Source organism: Cibotium barometz, chromosome 12 (genome assembly GCF_041138505.1).
Source record: "Cibotium barometz isolate CiBa-2024 chromosome 12, ASM4113850v1, whole genome shotgun sequence".
Taxonomy (NCBI): Eukaryota; Viridiplantae; Streptophyta; class Polypodiopsida; order Cyatheales; family Cibotiaceae; genus Cibotium; species Cibotium barometz.
Genome location: NC_141057.1, coordinates 2,351,093 through 2,369,688, shown reverse-complemented (window position 1 = coordinate 2,369,688; position 18,596 = coordinate 2,351,093). Strand labels below are relative to the sequence as shown.

The window sequence follows — 18,596 nt, the reverse complement described above, 5'->3', positions numbered from 1 at the left end:
TCAGTTAGCCAGATGATTGAGCAGGGCTTGCAGGTTCGGTTTAACCCTAATGGTTGTTATGTTGAAGACTTTAAAGACAATTGCAGGTTGGTTGCAAAAGGCAATAGAGTGGGCAGAATGTTTACGTTGAATGTAGACATGCCTGAAATGAGTGCTGCGATATTTGCAAATGGTTCAGGAATTGTTGCAGACACAGACATATGGCATAAAAGAATTAGACATGTGAATGTGCAGAGAATGAAGTCTATGCAGACTAAAGGAATTGTGACAGGGCTGGCAAAATTTAAAGTGGAAGGAATGCAGAGAATATGTGAAGCATGCCAATTTGGAAAACAAACAAAGCATGTATTTCCACGTAGCAGATATGTGAGTAGAAATGCACTAGATGTGCATTCAGATGTATGGGGTCCTACGAAGGCCATGTCTATGGGAGGCTATAGGTATTATGTGACATTCATTGATGACCACACAAGGAAAGTGTGGGTATATTTCATGAAGGAGAAGAGTGAGGTGTTCACTCACTTTCAGAATTTCAGAGTTTTGGTTGAAAAGCAAACAGAAAAATATGTGAAGTGCCTAAGGTCAGATGGAGGGGGAGAGTACTTCTCCAATGAGTTCTCTAAATTTTTCAAGAAGAATGGTATTCGGAGACAGTTTACATGCAGATACACTCCGTAGCAAAATGGAGTTGCTGAGCGAAAAAACAGACACATTACTGAGATTGCGCGAGCATTAATGGAAGAGAAGAATATGCCGCATAGCTATTGGGCTGAGGCTGTTTCTACAGCAGTATACATCATGAACACGACTCCAACTGTAGCCATACACGATGTAACTCCAGAGGAGAGGTTTATTGGCAGAAAACCTGATTTGTCTCATCTAAAAGTCTTTGGATGCATTGCATATGCGCATGTGCCAAATGAGCTGAGAACTAAGCTGGATCCAAAAGCTGAAAAATGTGTGTTTATTGGATATTCCCTTGAGCAAAAGGAATACAGGTGTTATAACCCTGCTACACGTGAGTTGAGGGGGTAAGCAGGGATGTTGTCTTTGATGAGATGAGCAGCTGGTATGTTGCTGAAAAAGAAGTTGTTGGGGCTGATGTGAGTGGAAGTGTGGTTGCACAGAATGCAGGTCAGCAATCACAGTCTTTGAGTGGACCAGGAGAGTCCTCATCTAGTGGGTCTGTTGATAGACCATGGAGTGGCAGGCTGCATCATAATACCAGTCCTGCAAATATGATTAGTACATCACGTAAAGGAAAAGAGAAAGTGGTTGAGCCCCTTGGTATGCCTGACATATCTGCAGGGCATTCTCATGTTGATGGAGAGTCTAGTGGCTCAGATATGAGCCTTGATGAGGAGCTTAGGATCCCAGTTATGAGAACACCTGGTGTTAAGAAGGCTATGGAAGCCATGAATGAAAAGCTGCGAAGATCTGGGAGAGTGAAAAACCCTGTGCAGAGGTTTACCTATGATGGTTATGTGGCACATCACTATGCATATATGGCAAAGGTTGTGCAAGTTGTAGAGCCCACATGCATTGATGAGGCTGTTGGAAGTGTGTGTTGGGAGAAAGCTATGGATGAAGAGATGAATGTACTATATGGAAATGAGACTTGGGATTTAGTGCAATTGCCTGAAGGCAAGAAAGCCATTGGATGCAAGTGGGTGTACAAAGTAAAACATAACAGTGATGGAAGCATAAACAGGTACAAGGCTAGATTGGTAGCCAAAGGATATGCGCAGACATATGGCATTGATTATGAGGAAACTTTCAGCCCAGTTGTTGCCAAGATGGCAACAGTGAGAGTTATGATAGCAGTGGCTGCGTCAAAGCAATGGTCTTTACATCAGATGGATGTAAAAAATGCATTCTTGCATGGGGATTTGCAAGAAGAGGTGTATATATTGCAGCCACCTGGTTATGAGGATGTGGGTCACCCCGAGCATGTTTGTAGGTTGAAGAAAGCCTTGTATGGCTTAAAGCAAGCACCAAGAGCATGGTCTGACAAGATTTCTGAATATCTTGTCACTATTGGCTTTCATGTAGCCAATGCAGATTTCTCGTTGTATGTGAGACACGGTGATAGAGGGGTTGTGCTTGTTGTCATCTATGTAGATGACTTGATCATTACGGGGGACCATGATGCAGAGATCTTTGATGTAAAGATCTTGCTTAGACAGAAGTTTGAGATGAAGGATCTGGGGGAGCTCAGATATTTCTTGGGCATTGAGGTGATTAGGTCATCACATGGTATTGGATTACTGCAGAGACAGTATGGCTTGGACATGTTGTCCAAATATGGTATGACAGGCTGTAAGCCTATCTCAGTGCCATTGGATCAGAATGGCAAGTTGAGTGCAGATTCAGAAGAGATTTTGGAGGATCCTACTATGTATAGGTGCATAGTAGGAAGCTTGATATACATGACGATCACCAGACCAGATTTGAGCTATGCTGTTGGGTTGGTGAGTCAGTTTATGCAGGTTCCACGAAAAGCGCATTTGGATGCATTGAGACGCATACTGAGGTATGTGAGGTCTACTTTGCATTGTGGACTGTTTTATGAAACTGGGAGAGAGATATGTGTACATGGGTACACAGATGGTGATTGGGTTGGTAGTATCTCAGATAGAAGATCTACCAGTGGCTTCATGTTTTCTTTGGGGAGTGCTGTTGTGACTTGGAGCAGCAAGAAGCAGCCTACGGTTGCTCTATCCAGTACAGAGGCCGAGTACAGAGGAGCTGCTATGGCAGCTCCTCTGTAGCCTACGGTTGCTCTATCCAGTACAGAGACCGAGTACAGAGGCCGAGTACAGAGGAGCTGCTATGGCAGCATGTGAGGTAGCTTGGCCGAGTACAGAGGAGCTGCTATGGCAGCTCCTCTGTAGCCTACGATTGCTCTATCCAGTACAGAGGCCGAGTACAGAGGAGCTGCTATGGTAGCTCCTCTATAGCCTACGGTTGCTCTATCCAGTACAGAGGCCGAGTAGCTGCTATGGCAGCATGTGAGGTAGCTTGGTTGAGAAAGCTACTTGCAGATTTGGGTCTATCAGTGGATAGACAAGTTGTCATTTTCTGTGACAACATTAGCAGTATACAGTTGGCCAGGAACCCAGTTTTTCATGCTCGCACAAAGCATATAGAGGTCCACTACCATTTCGTCACAGAGAAGGTCTTGGCAAGCGACCTTGACCTTGTTTATGTCAGCACAGAGGATCAGGTAGCTGACATCTTCACCAAAGCATTGGGTACTGAGAAGCTCCGCAGATTCAGCGCTTCGCTTGGTGTACATGAGATGGAGTTGAGCTCGAGGGGGAGTGTTGAGATATCGAGCTCCTCTAGTGAGGCAGTGGACACTGACGACCCGCCTGGGGGATAGGCCCCACACTTACACCACTGGCATGGTTGGTGAGATCATGGGTGATATGCGGCCAATGGGATGACAGGCTGTGTGACAGCCATTCTAGAGACTGGCATAGTTATAGCGCCAGCTCATTTAGTTGGGTCCACACTATAGAGAACCCTTGTATGTATTTGGTTGAGTACCTTTCATATGGTGTGTACTCTTATCTTGTATATGGAGTGTTGAGTGTTGAGTGAAGTAAAAAGAAGATTTTCAGCCTCTCACCTTGTGTGTTCTCTATTAGGGTTTGTGAGTGTGTGTGTGCTTGCAAGAGCTCAAGCTCTCTTCCCCCCTGCATCTTTTCACAGCAAGCCACCCATCATGTGCGGCAACGTGTCCTCAAATCTTCCATCCTCATGGATACCTCAACCTCAATCATACACACCCTATCGATGGCCAGCCTCGCTACATATCAACTCTACCAATTTCCGTTCTCAAACCATGTGTGAGAATCGAAGAAAGTAGAGTGTTGGAGTTTTCATTAGAAGAAGCTTCTACACAGGCCCACCTTTTGCCCAATGCCCATGCATGTCACTTGCAATATCCACAAGCTCTACATGCAATAGACACATAGGGAATCTTGTTTCACAAACCTATGCTAAGCCTCATCTCGCCAACAGCCATCCAGGTACATCTTTGGAATGGGGAACCATGATGGATGCAAGCCTGACTCATGGTGTGACCCATCGTTTAGAGAACCTTCCATGGCCTCATCTCCGACCACACCACCCATTTAACCCACCCTACCTCTATCACAAGTGCTCAACACCACTGAAACCCTCAAGCCACAAAGGTTGCCCAACTCCCTTGCAGTTGTGGACACAACCAAGCAAACTATGTTCTTGGCCGATGAAGATGCCAAGTGAGCTTATCACGTGCACGCTCGGGCCAGCACCAACATCATAATCCCAAATTAAATCCATCAGTTATAGGACAACATTTAGGTCATCCACAGTATCATCTTCATCAACATCATTAGAATCAATACCATCATTAGTATTAGCATCATCATCATGGAGAGGTTTGGATGACCAGTCGGCAGCTAGCAAGGGTTGTATTACAGTAGTCAGCAGCCTTCAAGGGAGTCCAGGCAGTAGGTAGGGCAGCATCAAGCAGTTGGCCAGTCAGTGTGGGTATTAGGGTTGGATCCTGTTCCATGCAGTATGGTATTATCAACTTTGTGTCATTGACCATCATGATGACCCTATCGCTAGCAAAGTACAGTGGTGCTTGGGCAGCAATAGTCCATTTATGCCCCAAGATTAAATCTTCTTCCAACACATACTCAACCACAAAAGACTTGCAAGTAAGGAGGTTAGTTTTAATATACATTGTGTGTTCAAAGTACCCCAAACATGGCATGTTCAAGTCTTGTGTAAGTGGAATTCTTTCAGGATGAGCCATGAGTATTGGTTGACTTAACAAATCCCATAACTCGAGGGTCATGAGATTCTTCTCTCATGTTGGATAAAGTTGTGCTTGAATTGTGGTGATTTTATTGGAAATTTCCAATCCAACCATAATTCTTGTGATATTCTTAGTAAGATAGGTTGGAAGTTCCAGCTCCCTCTTCCTCCCATCTCTTCCTCCCATAAGAGTAATTACACAATGCCTGCAAGAGTGTTCAAGGGAGGTGACTGTTTGCATGGATTCATCGAGTGAATACAACGAGTCATGTATGCAAGTTCCACCAAAGACAACATCATACTCAAGGGGATTTGGGGGGTAACATGGAATCTAAATTCTACATCTCCACTGATTGTTTAAGTAGCATAGCTAAAGTAACCTGGAACTTCAATGTTTTGTCCATTGGCTCCTCTTACAAGACCATTGTCTTTAGGGATAAGTTTAGGTTACCCCAATGACACCCAAGTGTCTATTGTCATGATGTTATGACTAGATAGAGAGCTAATCAACACGCATTTACACTTAACATCATTACCTGTAGGAAAATCTAACTATACCATGATATAACCTTCAAAAGGAACCATGGATGTTTCAGTTTTTGTTTCAACTTCAAATCCCATTTCGGTTTCATATTCCCATTCACTTCCATCCTCATTTTGGCTCTTAGCTTTTTCAAGAGTCCCCAATGTGTACAATGGTACACTCGGTCCTCTGACAATTATGATTATCTATTTGGAAACTTGCAAATTACAGTCCTGTCCTATGTAGCTCTTAATGTCTTGGTATAACTCATGTTTAGCCTTTAAAGAAGCAAGTGTTGATGCTATGCTGAAGAGCACTCCTCCAAATCAGGATTTGAGAGGCTGCTTTAATTTTGTAAGGGATTCATTGAATTCCATACGTGCTTCTTTATTTACATAATTTGTGCAATCTATCCCTAACGACTCTTCTATAGAGAGTATGTCCTCCTCTTGAAAGGGAAAGCAGTACTCCTCTGGTTCTTGTATGAGCTTGCTTTTTACATTCCACATACGCCATGTGATCATGATTTTCAATTTGGGGTGGTCGAGCAGGTTCTAGTTTCTTGATTAGTCTGTGAGGTGCACCTAGTGCTGAATAAGAACTTGTTTCATCCTCACTTAGCGACGTACTAGAACTTGTTTCATCTTCTGAATTTCTTTGGATCGTCAGGTTTTCATTATGTTTGCCCATGTGACAAGAACGAACTTTCTTTCGGGCTTTTGTATCCTGTCGCACATATGGGTCTTATGGTTTGTGTGGTAGCCCTCGAGGTGGATGCTTTTGCATCATGTGTAGTTTTTAGCTCTTTTGGGTTTAGGTCCTCCACAGGCTCCTTTTCCCTATCCTTTATTTCAACCTTGGTGTCAACAGATTGTTGCCCCTTGTTTTTCTTGGGTTTAGAAGGTTTTGTTTTCTCTTTTGGTTTTTGCTTTAAAGCATGTTCCTCTAACCATTTTGAGGTATTATCTTTTGCACTCTTTTTTACCGTTTCTCATACCTTGACTTGTAAGCGTGTAAGCACATTCAAGGGTACCATAGACAATTGCCCGTTTTGTACACTTAAGATGTTAAGAATTCCATTTTGTGAGATAGGTTGCAATGAAGCAACTCATCTTCGGCAATCTTGGAATATGTGATCGATGCCACATCGTTCACATAGGGGTTGCAATTTGTCAGTGATCGTGGGCATGGAAGTATTCCAAACTGTGCAGTCTGCCACCTTGTGGAGTCCATGACAATACAAACACTGAAGTGTTTGCTTAACTACTTCCTAAGTAGTTTCTACCCTTTCGACTATTTCTGTTTGGTGCACGGGAGATGGAGGTTTTGAGTTAATTGTTGATGAATTCGGACATAGGGTTAAGTCATGACCAAAGGTTTTACAATATATGCAGTACAAAAAAACAATTGCCTTGTATGCACAATTGGGATTGGGATGGTCATAGTGATTGCACTGAACACAAGGCATTTCACTCATCACTTGAAGAGGCATTAAGGATGTTTGGTTTTAAAGGATCTCATTCTCTCTTATAGATGTCGATTGTAAGCTATTAAGCAAGGCTGTATAGAATTCAGGGAATGGCAATTCCGCGATCAATTTTTCGTTAGCCATTGCTTCACTTGGTTTAGATGAGAAACATCACATATCATGATCATCTTTCATCATGTTGTCATCTAACCATATTTCTTCTTTACAACATCGATCAAATGTTTCCAGGTCGGATACAATGACCAAGTTGTGTAAGTTGTTATTCTTTAAGTCCATCATGAAACATCTCTTCAGTTGAGCATCATTTATTTTCTCCCATGGCTCACATCGTGAGTCCAAGAGTTTTATCTAAAGCATAAAATCCTGAATGGTTTTGTTCTGTTTCCACTCAATTGAATAGAGTTCTTTCGCTGCACTCCACTAATCACCTTGTCTTGAAAAGCCATGGGGATAAAGGATGTTTTCAAGGTTTTGAAGTTTGTCTTGATCGCCAGCATCAATGTGATGAACCATGGACTAGCCTTTTCTACTAAGCGCAGGTTCAACGCATTTACCTTGGTGGGACAGTTTGGATTTCCAAAGGCTTCACATCTCTTTTCAAACATTTGAATGAATTGAACAGGATACAGATCAAGGTGGAGAGGTGGTGTCCTCCATCCTGGAGACACTTCTCTGTGTGCATATCTTAGTTGCAGTACTCCTTTCCCCGTCTTACAGATACCTTCATTTCTTGCTCTCCTCTCCCACTCTCCTTCTCTTCCCTTCTCCCCCATGCTCTCACTCACTAAGGCATTGAGGTAGAGATTAAGTTTTGTGACTAATGGAGTTCAGAGTATGCTTACTCTTGAGCTCGGACAGAGTGGCAACACATGGAGGATAGGATCCATGCCCACTTGGCATGCCCTCATCCCAAGATTGACTGTGACTACTCCCCATCAAAACCCGTGCCCAAGCCTCTCCAAGTGGAGGGTAGTTCCGATAGTTCCACCTCCCACAGAGATTGATATGCGGATTGTCTCATGGAACATTTAGGGTTTGGGCGGCCTCAGTGCTTTCATAGGCAAGGCGTCCTAAGAAGAGAGCTCTATAGAGTTGTAGTTGGGGGACCCATCGACATTCTTTTCCTCTAGGAGCACCATCTCTCTGAGGGGTGTGCCCGTCGCGCTACAAGAAGATTTTATCAGGCAGGAGTCACATTTTTTGGTCTCCCTCTTTTGACCCCTTCAAGACGGAGTGTAGCTGGCTCAAGTGTCATAGTCACTGGGAAAGCTTAGTGGGTTACCATTAGGATTGGAGAGGATTGTGTGGGCTTCCTCAATGTTTATGCCCCAAATGTCATTGCCAGTATAGCCACCTTTCTGGAGTACGGTCCGTCAGTCCCTCCCTCAGGCTAACTTTTGGTGCATGGGTGGAGACTTTAACATGATCGAGTCAAGAGAGGACAGACTCGGAGGAGGCACGGCTACAGTCTCAAGCTCTAAGTACTGTGCTTGGGAGGAGTTGATCCTGGCAATCAAGGGACAGGACCCTTGGCACTTGCCAAAGTTTGGGCAGCACAGCCCCAGGAGTCTGTGCTTCTTGCTTGCAATCTAACATGAGCAACACAAACCCAAATCTCTCTCGACTTGATAGATTCTAAGTGGATGAGTGGGCACGTGGGGGCATGATTGGTATCTACCTTCTTTGATCATGCTCCAGTTATTTTGTCCCTAGAGGTAGGACAAGAACTTGAGCAGCACTAGGATTCCGGACAACCTCATACAAGACCTTGAGAGCACATATGGGAGGGACTGGATTTCTTATCTAAGGTTCCGCCACACGAACCTTGAATGTGGGCCTTGTTGGCGCAATCAGCAATTTTTTTGGAGGAGGCAGTACAAAGAAAATTGGAGGGATTCTGTGAGCAGGAGATGAGCATTGGGAGGGGTCTTGCCTCTCTCCACCAATGTCTCCAAGAGAGTTCCCCCGATAGCCCGTGGATTGAGAGTCAGCTTGCTGCCGCCCATACAAAGATCCCATACAAAGATTAGATCCATAGAGGACGGTAGGGCGGAGTAAATATACCATACCAGAGCTTCCTTCTAAATAGAGTCACTAGGGATTTCTTTGAGATTGTAGGCCCTCATAGACGGAGAGATGGTATTTGTAGGTTGCAAGGCCAAGATGGAGCTATCGTTTCTAACCCCCCCCCCATGTGAGAACCATTGCCACAGATTTTTTCAAATCCTGCCTCACGGGTGCCCCATTATCCTCACGTGGTGGATGCTCGAGAAAGGGTCTAGTGGCACACATGACGGAGGTGGTCCCCCCCACACTCTCTAGACCTTCTTATTGACTTCCTTCACAATAGAGGAGCTGGCAAAGGCCTTGATGACTCTTCCTAGGGGAATATGCCCAGGGGCAAACAGGCTTCCAGTTTCCTTCTTTCTTTGCCATTAGGATCTCATGGAAGGCGGCCTTCAAGCAGCCTTCAATGAGATTATGACTACATGCGCCATGCCAAAGAGGCTCTCAAAGGGTCTGATTCACTTCCTAAGGAGGGTGGTGACAAATCATAAATTTGGTAGTGGAGACCCATCACCCTCCTTGGGACCACCCACAAGATTTTGGCCAAGGCCATCATTTGGAGACTTCAACCTTTCCTCCCCGACTTGATCCATGACACTCAGACAGGTTTTGTTCAGGATCACAGCATTTTGGTTAACATCTTCACTTTCTGGGAGGTGACAGCTTCAGCTAGGATGCTGCAACAAAGGACCTCATTGTGCTCCTAGATTTTGAGAAAGTTTATGAGAGTTAACTAAGGCTGTCTGGACGACACGATGTACCGGATGGGGTTCCCAGTGGAGTGGATCCACGGTGTTTCAGGCCTCTACTCAACCTCTCATAGTCAAGTTCTCATTTAGGGAGCCCAAGGTGACAAATTCCCCCTTACTCACTCAGTCTGGCAGGGCTGTCCACAGGAACCATACCAGAGTTTGCAGATGACATAGTAGCATACTTATCCAGAGATGTGGGGAATCTCTAGAGATTCGCAAAGGCCATAGAGATCTTCTGCAGAACACCAAATGGATCTTCACAAAGATGCGGGCTTGTGGCTTTAGCCTAGCTTTTGAGTATAGATTTGCTGCCAACCTACTCCAGTCACCTCAAGTCGGCCCTCCAGCAATGCGTTTTTATGGTAGCCTCCTTGGAGGAGCGTCTTTGGCATCCCCTGATCCGGTACCCCCTGATCCATTTACCGAATGGCCACATGTTGGAGACCCGGCCTCATGTATCATAGGGAGCATTAAGTATAGGACCTGCCATATCCCTTGAAGATTTTCTCACATTCGAATAGCTTCCCCCTGAGGCTCAGGAGAGAGGCCGGGGGCTGGGATCCAGGGTACAGACAGACTCAACCTTGACATCAACTATGCTATTCCTCAAGAGTATCTCACCCCTATCCCACAGACCCGAACGCTCCACAGTGGCTAGGGGTTTTTACTAGGCATGATATTCTCTTGGCAATTCATGGCACGGATGAGAGTTGTTCTTTACTCACTTTTTTTATTAGACCCCATCTAGAGAGATCAAAGCCCCCTTTGGATGACTTCAGTGGATGTACCTTACAGAGGGTGAGGGTGAGGGTGATTGGATTTCAGGCACATGAGTGGCACATTGACCCCCTCGGCCAAGGTGGCCAGGGATGGGGACTCTGGCATTTATGGATTTGGGAGAGCTGGCTCCTCATGCGCTTCCAATGCAAGGGAGTGGACTTCGCATGATCGTGTTGACAAAGAGGAGAGATCGGGTACCCCGTTCTTTGCATGCACTGCACGGCTAGGTCGTAGAATCCAGATGCCTAAGGTTGAGATTTTCAGCCTCAAAAGATCGCCCTCTTTCTTTGGCTGCTACTAGCACACAGGAGTTTGTCCATTGGCAGTCAACCAACATCTTGTCCAAGGTGTGGCCACTCTTAGGAGTCTCAATGACATTGTCTTTGGGATTTCCCAAAGGCTCAAGAGGATTCTCCGCATTTTCATGATGGACAAAACCTTGACCCATATCCTTTCATGGAGCACTGTCGCTTGGGAAACAGAGGTTGAGGTTCTCATGGCTTATGAGTAGAAAGGTGGGGGCTAGCCATTCAGGTCTCTTACCTTCGCATTCCGGCATTACCAGTCCCATCCCCTTCTAATGAGATCAGTGGACTCTAGGATTGTGCCATAGATGGGAGATTTGTAGCAGCATTGTAGCCTAGCACATCTGGAGAGCTTGATGCAACTGCAGCTCACCACCACCCTGCTGCCAAGCCAAATGTTAGAGCCCACCAGATGTCAGCCAGCGCACTTTATCACACAAATCCGGTGCTTACTTAACACCCAGTCGGCGCACTTTATCACTGAGGAATCATAGTACCAACGGATACTGAAATGGATACTACAAGCAAGCAATATAAAAGGATGTAACCTGAACTTTACAAGACTGGCTGCTAATTGTATCATGTGTTCTCCTTGGAATAAAGCAAGATTGTATTTTTTTTCTCTCTATATGCGTCGTTTTGTGGTGTCTCTGTATATTCCTTTCTATTCATGTATTATGTCTAGTGCAGTTACCTATTAAGTCTCTAGTGTCTTCTTATTATTATTTTAGCCGATCAAAATTGCTTGCAAGAGTCGATCAGTCTTATGCACTCAAATCCTTCAAGTAGTTATCCGTAGCCTATGGGCTATGTCTGTGTTGTGTCTAATCCATGTCCGCCTGGTGTATGTTGCATGCATAACTAGAGACTCTCAACTAGTTATCGGGGACAGCGGTCAGTCCCCCGACAACAACAGCCATCGAAGGCACCCACACTCCACATACGGAGTCCATCGAGAGAATTTGGTTTGACCTCATTCATACCCTCCAAAGTCAATGGGGGAAGCTACAGGGTGGCTCTCTGACCGTAGACAGAAGCGATGGGAAGCCTTCTTGAGGCTCTGCCCCGGCCTGGCCCTGTGTGGTTATTCTCGCTTCTTGTATATGAGATAGCCTTCTCCTCATAAAGCGGCCAGTCAGAGGAAAAGTGCATCTTTCTCCACCTTTTAATTCGTTGATCCCTGCCCCGTACATGGAGGCGAGTTTGTATCTAGATCTTTGTGGCCCTTCGAGGCTGGTTTTTTGCTAACTAGTAGAAGGATCTTTTTTCAAAGAAAAAAAAGGTGATGTTGTACCAAGAGTATTGTTGATGTACTAAGTACTCACATCCCTTGCTTCCAATGACTCTCCCATGGCATGTTGGAAAACCTACTCAAAACACCAACTGTGAAGCTGATATCACGTCTAGTGTTAGTGAGAAAAATTAACCTCCCCACCAGCTTCATGTCGTTATTAATGTCTACTAATGGTGAAGAATCTTTTGCATAAAGCTTCACGTTCACCTCCATAGGTGTTAACAGGTTTACATCGGTCACCCCATATGCTATGAGCATCACACCCACATGAAAAGTTAGAGATTGCAGCTCAAAGACAAGACGCAACAACATATGCTTCGACAAGGCTAAGGTAAGCTCTTGACTTGAACAAACTGCCACCCCACTACTTGGCCAATAGTTCAAGAGAATGGGAAGATATTTTTATCTAAAGCACCTTGTATCTTAACAATAGAAGCGGGATTTAAGGGGCAGCTCTTGTGGACCCAAGCATGTGGTGTGGGTGTCTAATCTAATCAAGCTTGTGTGGATGAGGCGATTGATCCCTCTGTGGGAGAGGGATAGGAGAGGGGAATCAAGACTATAATGAAAAGGTGGCAGGTCATTAATGTTCAAGGAATGTGAGGCAAACCAGCTCCTAACCCGAGCATACCATATATATATACCTAGATGAATCCAGGAACATGCCAAAATTCACCTTTTAGGAACGTGCATGTTATATACTCATGTTAGTCAACCCACAAGACTATATAGCTATCAACTCCATTATGCATAGTATGGACTAGATACTATGACATCTCCACTAACCATAGTCACAGGGGACGTGGGGGACGAACCCCTGGGACGGGGAAACGTCGTCCAATAACATGCGGGAACGAAAACGGACAGGGGACGGCCAAGGGACGTGTGAGCCCGCGCTGTAACAAGGGGATGGCAATTCCGGGATGGCGAGACGGTGATTCGTGTGGGACGAGACGTGGCGGGACGGTCAAGTGACCATTGCGTAGCGTTGACCTGTCTGTCGTTGTGCCCTGTAGCTGTTGGGCGCCTAGCCATTGAGCAGCCCTCCCCACTTGGCCCATGGCTATAAGAAGAGCCCCCATTGGCACATGCTATAGGAACTTCAACTTTCAAGTCTTCAAGTCTTCAAGACTCACCTCGGTCCTCCTTGGCACTTGCTCTAGCCTCTTAGCTCTTGCCTCTTGGCACTTGCAACACTCCTCAAGGCTCAACTCAAGGCTCAAGCAAGGCTCAAGGCTCAAGGCTCCTCAACTTTCAAGGCTCAAGTGGGAAGCTCATTGGATCCACACTCCTCAACTTTCAAGGCTCAAGACTCAAGTGGGCATTGGGCAACCCGGCAAGGCTCTAGCTCTCCTCAATCCTCAAGGCTCAAGTGGCATTGGGTAAGTTGTAATTTCAAGTTGTCACTTGTAGCTCCTACACTCACCTCTTGCTCTAGCCTCTCCATTGGCAAGCCTCTCCTAGAGCGTGTACCCCAACATCACCGTGTCATTTTGCATGGCACATTGCTTAAATAATCTCTTGATGGATATTGGGGACTTGCCATGGATCCGGCCTATCTTCCAAGTGGGCAACCAAATAGTGGCATTTGTCACAAACCATCAGTTTCTACGCCATGAATTCTCCAAAAAATCTAGCTGTCAGCTCCTCAAATACTCAGATACAAGGTTTGCCTACAACTTCTTGATGCTCCACGGATTGAAAGAGTGTAGTGGTGCATTGAGACAGTTGTTCATAGTGACGAGTTCACTTCTTCACCATTGGCTTCCACTGAGATAGGAGCTCTATGCAAGGAAAAAGCAGAGCGCCCTGATTTTTGGGGAAAAGTGAAGTGCATTGATGCTATGGTTCAACCTATTGTCCACTTGATGAGGCTTGTGGATGGTATGAAGCCATGCATCAGCAAGGTATATGAGGCTATGGACAGCATGATAGAGAAGCTGAGGGATTTGGAGCCAGATGAGGACAGGTACGAGGAGATCCGTGCCCTATGTGTGCGTAGGTGGAACTCCTACTCCTACTCCTCTCCTTTGCATGCAAGAGCCTATGTGGACCCTAAGTTTCAGGGTAAAGGGCAAGAAAGTGACGCAAAGGTGAGCAAGCTATGGAGACTTGTCTTGACTCGACTTGTGCCTGACCCAAATGTTAGGCGAAAGATCCGTGACCATTTGTCCAGGTATAGGAGCTTTCAGGGCTCTTATGGAGACATGGATGCACAAGATGATCGCTTCAAAGTTGGGGCTGCTTTGTGGTGGGAAGATTTTGGTTCGGATGGACCTGAGCTTCAGCATCTAGCCGTCTGCATTCTCAGCCAAGCAGTGAGTTCCTCTTGCCTAGAGCAACTTTGGAGCTCATACAGTCACATTGCATCAAAGAAGAGGAACCGTCTTGGGGTGGAACGAGCAAATGATTTAGTCTTTGTGAGTGCAAACTTGCGAATGCTTTGCAAGAGTGCAAGTGCAAAGGTTGATGCACTTACCGAGTGGGAGATATCTCAGGATGATGAGTTGGAGAAGCAAGTGGAGGACATCTCTATGGAGCCTGCAGGCATTGCAAAGACCCATGATCATGAGGCCAACACTTCACATGCCCCTTGAGGCTTTTTGACATATGTACTACTCTAGTGAGTCTCTTTTTTGTATGTCACTTGCGTGGTTAGGACCTAGGCCTTTGCCCTTGTCTTTTGCTTTAGCCTTTGGCAACTGGGTCTTGGGTGCCCGATCTCCTTTTTTGTAACACCCATTTTTTTGCTAGTATGACTTAATATTGATGCTTTGGAAGTGTAAAGTGGCTTTGTTTTAGTATTGTTAAGTTTCTTGAATGAGTGCTTACTTAAAATTGCATATTTTGTATGCCGTCCCATGCCGTCCCCCGTTCCCCATCCCGATTCCCAAGAATCCCCATTCCCCGTCCCATGTTACTATGCCACTAACGTCATCAGTGCCCAATAGTGGGTGTAGAACTCTGTATCAAGATATGCTCTCTCTCTCTCTCTCTCTCTCTCTCTCTCTCTCTCTCTCACACACACACACATAAGAGCATATATTCACACAAAGCCCTTCATACTAAGTTTCTGTCAAACCTCCGGAGTTGCATGGCAAACTCAGCCATAATAAACCCTAGCGCCAAGAGAAGTAGCAAATGGAAAGAATTAGTACAACGAATAAATAGTTGATAGGGCAAATGCACCGCTAAAGATAGAAAGAATAAGCACAATATCAACTGGCCACAACTCGAACAAAAACTTCACAAAGTGAAATCTGCATGTCCGCTAATATGGCTAAATTATATACCTAGATGAATCCAAGAACATGCCCAAATTCACCTTTTACGAACGTGCATACCATGACCATGTCACACCCTTTGCTTCCAACCTCTATGATGACTAAGACTAATTTGGAAAGGCGACCATTTCCTAGTGTAAATTTTTGAATAGGTATATCACTGATTGGAAGAGCATCTACTACCGGAGGAGCAGCCCCAAACTCTGCCCTGGCAATCTTGTGTGGTATGATGCCTTGCTCCAGATCATCCCGGAGAGCATCAAAATCTGTATCCTCTCCAAGCTTTGCCAATCTTTCTGCCATACTGGATTTCCTCCTACTGTCCACTCAGCTCTGCTTCAAGCTCTATAATTTGGTCATTTTTGCCTTGGATTTCCTTGCGTAGGCCTTCTCTAGCTGTTTTTCATGCTGATTTAGAACCCTATCCAGTACCTCCTTTTGCTCAGACAGAGCCTTCTTACCATTCTCCTCCACTATTTTAATGTAAGCCTCCAATTCTTGAAGATTCGTCTTGGCAGGTGTGTGGGGATGAGGGGGTGTGTGTGTGTTGGGGGGAGAGAGAGAGAGAGAGAGAGAGAGAGAGAGAGAGATTCTGAAAGGGTAGAAACCCTAAAAAATGCAGAAGCCCTAATATGCAAAAACCCTAAATTGCTCCAAATCAGCCCGGAAGTATGGAAAATACTAAATTTTGAAGTTGAGGAATTTTCTTGTCCAAAACTCCCATATGCTACAAAGCCACCATGACAACTATTAATCAAAAATAAATACTTTGAAACAATGAAGCAGCTCATGTCAAGTGCACACAAATGCATCTAATAGCCTTCACAACACCGTGTCCACTTACCTTCCATCAAATTGCAAGCTCAAAATTTGGCAAGGGTGAATGGATCTTGCAGTCATGAATAAAGCACACCTTCCTTTTCATTGAAAACAAAATGCATACATAGCGATCCAATTCATATGGTAGGTACAGATTTATGAATGCATGCCAATCAATCTAGATAGTATTGGACCTACAAAACAGAGCTGTGCAGTACACAGCTCTTCAGTAGGAGTGCCTTAATGACCTTAGCTAGGAATCCAATAGAGGTGGCAAATCTCCCATGCTTTGGGGTCAAGCCAAGTCTTTGTAATTTATATAGTAGTGCTAATTGCAGAATGATAGGTGCACCTTTTTTCTCCTTTTTTACCCAGGTGGTAGATCCTTCTAGTAGTAAATTTTTTTCTCCACCCGTAGGCGCATTATGTGTACCCACCCGAAGCAGAGTCCCGTCTGGAGCTGATTTTCCTGTAGGTGCTCAAGCCACGTAGGGTGCCATCGGGGGAAGCACCAGCTGGGACTTGAACCCAAGACCTCTCCGTCTTGAGTAAGCACCTAACTGCTGGGCTACAATTCCCTTGGCAATGATAGGTGCACCTTACACTTCATTACACATGCAACAAGCTACTCAAGTCTCAAATAGAGGTGCACAGAACATTTCAACAATTTATGAGATATTAGCTCCTCCTTTCATACAACCTGTTGCAGCAACTTGAGAACCCGACGACACTAGTGCAAAAACCTAATATAACTCTCTTGAAACACGTAATTATTTTCAGACGTGCCTTACATTCATTTGTCTACAGTGAATGCACGTACTTTCTGAAGGTACAATCGAAAGTCTCAATGTCAAACAAACTAGGTCTTGATTGGCAATGGTGACAACCTTAAATGTAGTTCAATGCCATAGATTATGTACAGTGTAGTACAAACTGAATGTACACACAAAAGCCTGACCATACACCCACTTGTACAGTTGTCTTTGTCTTGAGTTGTACTCCATTGGAGAACTCTTCAAGTCCTTTGTGCTGAAGGCCGTGGAAGCCTTTTCCCGATTTCCTGACCCCATCAATGAACAGAGAAGCTTAAAACCATATGGTTGTAGAACAGCAATGCTAGTTATCTCGACATTTTAAAAAGAAAAAAATCAATACAACACACATGCTACAATATTCAATTCAAAATATGTAGCATGCACCGTTACAACACATATATTGCAATATTTGATTATATGCAATAATCACCCACAAGGCTATCAAATTAATCATGCATAGGAATGGAAAACTCGACACACTACCGAATTTTTCATTTCAGCTTCAACAGCACAAAATACCCATTCTCATCCTGTATGAGATATGTCCCAGCCAACCATCCACACACAGTTTTTTTAGACTAATATTACATAAGGTGTCAGGGTTCAATTCCAATTTCTGCTATTCAAACGAGCTGGAGCTCTTGCAGCCGTGACCACCCCCTCCAAAAAAAAAAGCCTTGCCCACACCCCCATCGCCATGTGTTGTTCGTGCCCTCACCTCCCACTTCACCTCTTTGCACGCAGCCCACCTGTACGCCACCCCTCGCCCCTTCTTCGCCACCATAACCCTATGGCAGCCGCTCCCTCATAGCCCGTCCGAGGCCGCCCCAACCTGTGTATTTTCAGATGCAGACCTCCAACCCTTAGCTTCATTTGTTCACTCATTGGAAGCCACCACGTTAGTATGCAGCTAACCAGTGCGCGAGCAACTCCAAGACCTCCTGCAGGCAGTCTTTATTGGAGACCAAGGAGAGATCACTGACATGGCTCACTTATGATTATTGTGAGGGATTCTCCTGATGGAGACATTTACAAAGGTGAAAGACCTCGTGACTAAGAGTAGCTCCAACTGGACAAGCAGTCTGGTGATATGAGACGTCAAGGCGTGCAACCCTCGCAAGTGGTTCTGGACCAGGACCTATGTGTTACATCCTCATCAACCTAGGGTTAGGTTAACCCGGGGCTAGGGAGGTGTGCTAACCCAAGATTAGGATTAGGGTTAGCCCAAGATTAGGGTTAAGGCTTAGCAAGGCATGGGAACTTGGAGGGTTCACACATAGGCTAAGGGGGTACCAAGATGTAAGGTATGGATGGGCCGGGGGTCAATGAATAATAGCAAGGGGCTAGTTATAGCTAGAGCTTATAAATAAAGCAAGGGCCAATAATAGCATGGTTATATATATACCTAGATGAATCCAGGAACATGCCCAAATTCACCTTTTAGGAACGTGCATGTTATATACGCATGGTAGTCAACCCACAAGACTATATAACTATCAACTCCATTATGCATAGTATGAACTAGATACTATGACATCCCCACTAATGTCATCAGTGCCCAATAGTAGGTGTAGAACTCTGTATCAAGATATGCTCTCACACACACACTCCACACACACACACACACACACACACACACACATAAGAGCATAT

The 18,596-nt window shown here is 45.0% G+C and overlaps 1 protein-coding gene across 1 annotated transcript in view; it reads right to left on the bottom strand.

The window, feature by feature from the left end:
- Positions 1–16,862: 16,862 nt before the first annotated feature.
- Positions 16,863–18,596, bottom strand: part of ARA6 (Ras-related small GTP-binding family protein) — a 28,610-nt gene continuing 26,876 nt past the window's right edge. Inside the window, exon 8 of the mRNA XM_086805942.1 lies at positions 16,863–17,188. Within this exon, the coding sequence (XP_086662068.1) occupies positions 17,144–17,188 (45 nt within the window). The 3' untranslated portion in view covers positions 16,863–17,143. The remainder of the gene's footprint in view (positions 17,189–18,596) is intronic.